General features: G+C 42.6%; 1 protein-coding gene across 2 annotated transcripts in view; it reads right to left on the bottom strand.

The window, feature by feature from the left end:
• Nucleotides 1–7,330, bottom strand: part of ecpas (Ecm29 proteasome adaptor and scaffold) — a 54,592-nt gene that overhangs the window by 21,105 nt on the left and 26,157 nt on the right. For both annotated transcript variants that reach the window (XM_082978652.1, XM_082978653.1), the window contains exons 16-22: nucleotides 5,365–5,488; nucleotides 5,167–5,247; nucleotides 4,731–4,959; nucleotides 4,393–4,484; nucleotides 3,864–3,998; nucleotides 2,817–2,988; nucleotides 2,369–2,541 (exon numbers count right to left, since the gene is read on the bottom strand). In XM_082978652.1, the coding sequence (XP_082834778.1) occupies nucleotides 2,369–2,541; nucleotides 2,817–2,988; nucleotides 3,864–3,998; nucleotides 4,393–4,484; nucleotides 4,731–4,959; nucleotides 5,167–5,247; nucleotides 5,365–5,488 (1,006 nt within the window). The remainder of the gene's footprint in view (nucleotides 1–2,368; nucleotides 2,542–2,816; nucleotides 2,989–3,863; nucleotides 3,999–4,392; nucleotides 4,485–4,730; nucleotides 4,960–5,166; nucleotides 5,248–5,364; nucleotides 5,489–7,330) is intronic.

The raw sequence follows: 7,330 nt of genomic DNA, 5'->3' as shown, positions 1-7,330 counted from the left end.
AATACATCTACACCTATCTACCTAACAGTCTGGATGGATCTCTCCTTCATCTGGACAGAAACCACATGAATACATCTACACCTATCTACCTAACAGTCTGGATGGATCTCTCCTTCATCTGGACAGAAACCACATGAATACATCTACACCTATCTACCTAACAGTCTGGATGGATCTCTCCTTCATCTGGACAGAAACCACATGAATACATCTACACCTATCTACCTAACAGTCTGGATGGATCTCTCCTTCATCTGGACAGAAACCACATGAATACATCTACACCTATCTACCTAACAGTCTGGATGGATCTCTCCTTCATCTGGACAGAAACCACATGAATACATCTACACCTATCTACCTAACAGTCTGGATGGATCTCTCCTTCATCTGGACAGAAACCACATGAATACATCTACACCTATCTACCTAACAGTCTGGATGGATCTCTCCTTCATCTGGACAGAAACCACATGAATACATCTACACCTATCTACCTAACAGTCTGGATGGATCTCTCCTTCATCTGGACAGAAACCACATGAATACATCTACACCTATCTACCTAACAGTCTGGATGGATCTCTCCTTCATCTGGACAGACAGAAACCACATGAATACATCTACACCTATCTACCTAACAGTCTGGATGGATCTCTCCTTCATCTGGACAGACAGAACCACATGAATACATCTACACCTATCTACCTAACAGTCTGGATGGATCTCTCCTTCATCTGGACAGAAACCACATGAATACATCTACACCTATCTACCTAACAGTCTGGATGGATCTCTCCTTCATCTGGACAGAAACCACATGAATACATCTACACCTATCTACCTAACAGTCTGGATGGATCTCTCCTTCATCTGGACAGAAACCACATGAATACATCTACACCTATCTACCTAACAGTCTGGATGGATCCCTCCTTCATCTGGACAGAAACCACATGAATACATCTACACCTATCTACCTAACAGTCTGGATGGATCCCTCCTTCATCTGGACAGAAACCACATGAATACATCTACACCTATCTACCTAACAGTCTGGATGGATCTCTCCTTCCTCTGGACGGACAGACACCACATGAATACATCTACACCTATCTACCTAACAGTCTGGATGGATCTCTCCTTCATCTGGACAGAAACCACATGAATACATCTACACCCATCTACCTAACAGTCTGGATGGATCTCTCCTTCATCTGGACAGACAGAAACCACATGAATACATCTACACCTATCTACCTAACAGTCTGGATGGATCTCTCCTTCATCTGGACAGACAGAAACCACATGAATACATCTACACCTATCTACCTAACAGTCTGGACTACACCTATCTACCTAACAGTCTGGATGGATCTCTCCTTCCTCTGGACAGACACCACATGAATACATCTACACCTATCTACCTAACAGTCTGGATGGATCTCTCCTTCATCTGGACAGAAACCACATGAATACATCTACACCTATCTACCTAACAGTCTGGATGGATCTCTCCTTCATCTGGACAGAAACCACATGAATACATCTACACCTATCTACCTAACAGTCTGGATGGATCTCTCCTTCATCTGGACAGACAGAAACCACATGAATACATCTACACCTATCTACCTAACAGTCTGGATGGATCTCTCCTTCCTCTGGACAGACAGAAACCACATGAATACATCTACACCTATCTACCTAACAGTCTGGATGGATCTCTCCTTCATCTGGACAGAAACCACATGAATACATCTACACCTATCTACCTAACAGTCTGGATGGATCTCTCCTTCATCTGGACAGACAGAAACCACATGAATACATCTACACCTATCTACCTAACAGTCTGGATGGATCTCTCCTTCCTCTGGACGGACAGAAACCACATGAATACATCTACACCTATCTACCTAACAGTCTGGATGGATCTCTCCTTCATCTGGACAGAAACCACATGAATACATCTACACCTATCTACCTAACAGTCTGGATGGATCTCTCCTTCATCTGGACAGAAACCACATGAATACATCTACACCTATCTACCTAACAGCCTGGATGGCTCTCTCCTTCATCTGGACAGACATAAAGGGAGTTGGATTAGAGTCTTCATATCAAATCAAATGTATTTATATAGCCCTTCTTACATCAGCTGATATCTCAAAGTGCTGTACAGAAATCCAGCCTAAAACCCCAAACAGCAAGCAATGCAGGTGTAGAAGCATATCAATAGGTATGTCCATTATAAAAATGGTTCAAACCAATTCATTAGAATGTATTTAATATCCCCAGAGTGCAATTATCGCGGTATAGCATCACAACCATCTGTACTTGTAAATGCTGCTGTATCCATGGTTACCTTGAGGGTCTCTTTCCCAGAGGGGATGCGAGCCAGCATGTTCTCCACCATGGCTAGTTTGGTGAATCCCTCTCCTTCTGAAGGGATGAGCAGAGTCCCGTTCCTCCCAATCTCCCCCAGGGCCGTACAGGCAGCGACCGCCAGCAGGGGGGAACCACTGTCTAGGAAAGAGCCTAGGAACACACACACACACACACACCACACACACACACAGGACATGAACCAACCTGGAAACACAACATTGTATCGAAATGTTCTCTTTTACTGCCTCGACTACACCTTTCTTCATTCAATTGTATTCTTTCCTATATGCACAAATACATTTAAAAATGATAAATATGAGAAATTTCTTGTAACAATGTGAATTAGCATAAAACTGGTCTAAAGAATTAGCATTAAAAGGATAGTAAATACGGTCTGAAAAATGAAAACGGTGACAGTCACCTACCGATGGCTTTGGTTGCTATAGCGACCAGCTCCTCATCCTCCTTGGGCGTGTCGTTCATCCTCTGTTCCCGGTTGAGGGCAGAGTCTCCGTTAGCGAAGGACTTCCTCTTGCTCATGTACCTGGCCACCATGTAGCCCAGCGCCATGATGGCTCCGTGCTGGGTCTCAGGGCTCTGCAGTTTCCAGTAAGGAATACAGGTTTACATTCAGCTCAGTGAAACTGGGACAACTGTTGCTTCAGTACATTACATTCAAAATGGAAAAAAACTGGGCCCTATATGTGCAGCAAATATATGTCAATATAAATGTGAAAATAAACCCATTATTCTGAGTACCAGTCAGCTATCATTTCACTCCTTGGCCTACATACATGCCTATCTACAGGAGGAGGGGGGGCTACATACATGCCTATCTACAGGAGGAGGGGGGCTACATACGTGTGTATCTACAGGAGGAGGGGGGGGCTACATACGTGCGTATCTACAGGAGGAGGGGGGGCTACATACGTGCGTATCTACAGGAGGAGGGGGGCTACATACGTGCCCATCTACAGGAGGAGGGGGGGCTACATACGTGTGTATCTACAGGAGGAGGGGGGGCTACATACGTGCCCATGTACAGGAGGAGGGGGGCTACACACGTGTGTATCTACAGGAGGAGGGGGGGCTACATACGTGCCCATCTACAGGAGGAGGGGGGGCTACATACGTGCCCATCTACAGGAGGAGGGGGGGCTACATACGTGCCCATCTACAGGAGGAGGGGGGGCTACATACGTGCCCATCTACAGGAGGAGGGGGGGCTACATACGTGCCCATCTACAGGAGGAGGGGGGCTACATACGTGCCCATCTACAGGAGGAGGGGGGGGCTACATGCATGCCTATCTACAGGAGGAGGGGGGGCTACATACGTGCCCATCTACAGGAGGAGGGGGGGCTACATACATGCGTATCTACAGGAGGAGGGGGGGGCTACATACGTGCGTATCTACAGGAGGAGGGGGGGCTACATACGTGAGTATCTACAGGAGGAGGGGGGCTACATACGTGAGTATCTTTAGTGATCTTGATGAGCGTCTGAACGGCAGTCTTCAGCTCGTTTCCTGACATGGTGGACACCACCACAGCATAAAGCTGAGCTGCTAGCTCCCTTAGGTCCTCCTTGTTGGTGTTCATAAGACTCTGCGGAGGGGAAATGTAGTATTAGCGTCGGTCAGCGTTAGCGTAGCATGAAGCGTACCAACGTATCCTTTACAGAAGTAGCATCAACTAGCTTTAGCATAGCATGCAGCATACCGACGTATCCTTTACAGAAGTAGCATCAACTAGCTTTAGCATAGCATGCAGCATACCGACGTATATTTTACAGTAGTAGCATTGACTAGTGTTAGCGCCGACTTGCATTGCTTAGCATTAGCCTAGCATATCAAGGTACTATATCACATAGCGTCAATTAGCATAGCATTAGCATTGATTAGCATTCCAATTAATATTTTACATAAGTAGCGTCAATTAGCATACCAAGGTATCTTTTACACTAGTAGCATCAATTAGCAAAGCACGCAGCATGATTTACCTTGATCCAGTCGATCTTGTGGATAAACTTGGGGGCCAGGTTGTGAGGACAGACAGACACTACCTCCAGAAGACAGTACATCACAGGGACTCCTATCAAAATAAATCAAGAATAATTTTTTTTAAAAACATTAAAATGTATAGCTACATTGTATCATAAGGTATGAATGATGTATTTACTAGCCTGGAATCCAAACAGATATGCTCACTTCACAATATCAACAATGGTGAAACGGAGCATACCATTTTGGATTCCAGGCCTGAAACACGTGAGTATTTAGAGACAAGGATGAGGAGACAAGATAAGGAAACAAGGAAAGGAGGGCACACATCACTCACCTCCTACAGCAGACAGCAGCTGCTGCAGTAGCTCCATGTAGACCTGTACAGGGTTGACCTCTGCTCCCTTGGTTCCAGTGGAGGACGAGGAGGTCAGGGGTTGGTTGGAGAGCAGGGTGTGTATGTAGCGTCCGATGGCAGGCGCGTCATCCTGCATGTCCGCCAGGCTCTTAGAGACGGGCGTGGCCCCGGCACTGTGGGCCAGACACATCCGCAGGTACAGCACGATCTGGAGACAGGAAACAAGGTTAGAAAAAAAAAAAAAGTGATGTCTATTAACAGGAAGTGTGGCAAGGTAAATATCTCTAGTCCCATTATTTTTTTCATGTTTTGTTACATACTTTAAAACTTCCTCTTCAATTGTTTTGTGGTTTTGCCCAGTCACAAACAGCATGACGTTCATACAACTATTTAGTTGAATTTGTTTATTTCTTACCTCGCCAAATGCAGAAGGGTTGAAGGGTAGAGTGTTCGTCCCCACGATGTACTTAGCTGGTGTCTTCATCCTCTGAGCAGCCTAAAGAACAGACCAACAGGGCTGTAAAGACTTACTGCTGACGCACCTGTACATTAACTAGAGCAAATGATCTAATGACAGGGGCTAGAACTGGGACATGGGGGGTTACGCCCTCACCTTCTCCTGGATATAGGCCACCATGTCAGGGAAGGAGGGCATGGGTTTACGGCCCTCTTTCTCTGAGTTCTTAGCAGGCAGAGCCCTCAGGACACGCTGGGCCTCGCTGCACACCTCTTCTCTCCTATAATAAACACAACATAGAGATACTTTATACTAGTACTACATAACACCACACCTCTTCTCTCCTATAATAAACACAACATAGAGATACTTTATACTAGTACTACATAACACCACACCTCTTCTCTCCTATAATAAACACAACATAGAGATACTTTATACTAGTACTACATAACACCACACCTCTTCTCTCCTATAATAAACACAACATAGAGATACTTTATACTAGTACTACATAACACCACACCTCTTCTCTCCTATAATAAACACAACATAGAGATACTTTATACTAGTACTACATAACACCACACCTCTTCTCTCCTATAATAAACACAACATAGAGATACTTTATACTAGTACTACATAACACCACACCTCTTCTCTCCTATAATAAACACAACATAGAGATACTTTATACTAGTACTACATAACACCACACCTCTTCTCTCCTATAATAAACACAACATAGAGATACTTTATACTAGTACTACATAACACCACACCTCTTCTCTCCTATAATAAACACAACATAGAGATACTTTATACTAGTACTACATAACACCACACCTCTTCTCTCCTATAATAAACACAACATAGAGATACTTTATACTAGTACTACATAACACCACACCTCTTCTCTCCTATAATAAACACAACATAGAGATACTTTATACTAGTACTACATAACACCACACCTCTTCTCTCCTATAATAAACACAACATAGAGATACTTTATACTAGTACTACATAACACCACACCTCTTCTCTCCTATAATAAACACAACATAGAGATACTTTATACTAGTACTACATAACACCACACCTCTTCTCTCCTATAATAAACACAACATAGAGATACTTTATACTAGTACTACATAACACCACACCTCTTCTCTCCTATAATAAACACAACATAGAGATACTTTATACTAGTACTACATAACACCACACCTCTTCTCTCCTATAATAAACACAACATAGAGATACTTTATACTAGTACTACATAACACCACACCTCTTCTCTCCTATAATAAACACAACATAGAGATACTTTATACTAGTACTACATAACACCACACCTCTTCTCTCCTATAATAAACACAACATAGAGATACTTTATACTAGTACTACATAACACCACACCTCTTCTCTCCTATAATAAACACAACATAGAGATACTTTATACTAGTACTACATAACACCACACCTCTTCTCTCCTATAATAAACACAACATAGAGATACTTTATACTAGTACTACATAACACCACACCTCTTCTCTCCTATAATAAACACAACATAGAGATACTTTATACTAGTACTACATAACACCACACCTCTTCTCTCCTATAATAAACACAACATAGAGATACTTTATACTAGTACTACATAACACCACACCTCTTCTCTCCTATAATAAACACAACATAGAGATACTTTATACTAGTACTACATAACACCACACCTCTTCTCTCCTATAATAAACACAACATAGAGATACTTTATACTAGTACTACATAACACCACACCTCTTCTCTCCTATAATAAACACAACATAGAGATACTTTATACTAGTACTACATAACACCACACCTCTTCTCTCCTATAATAAACACAACATAGAGATACTTTATACTAGTACTACATAACACCACACCTCTTCTCTCCTATAATAAACACAACATAGAGATACTTTATACTAGTACTACATAACACCACACCTCTTCTCTCCTATAATAAACACAACATAGAGATACTTTATACTAGTACTACATAACACCACACCTCTTCTCTCCTATAATAAACACAACATAGAGATACTTTATACTAGTACTACATAACACC

This window comes from Salmo salar, chromosome 08 (genome assembly GCF_965601325.2).
Source record: "Salmo salar chromosome 08, fSalSal1, whole genome shotgun sequence".
NCBI lineage: Eukaryota > Metazoa > Chordata > Actinopteri > Salmoniformes > Salmonidae > Salmo > Salmo salar.
Note: the sequence above shows the minus strand (reverse complement) of the source record. Positions and strands in the feature narration are given on the sequence as shown.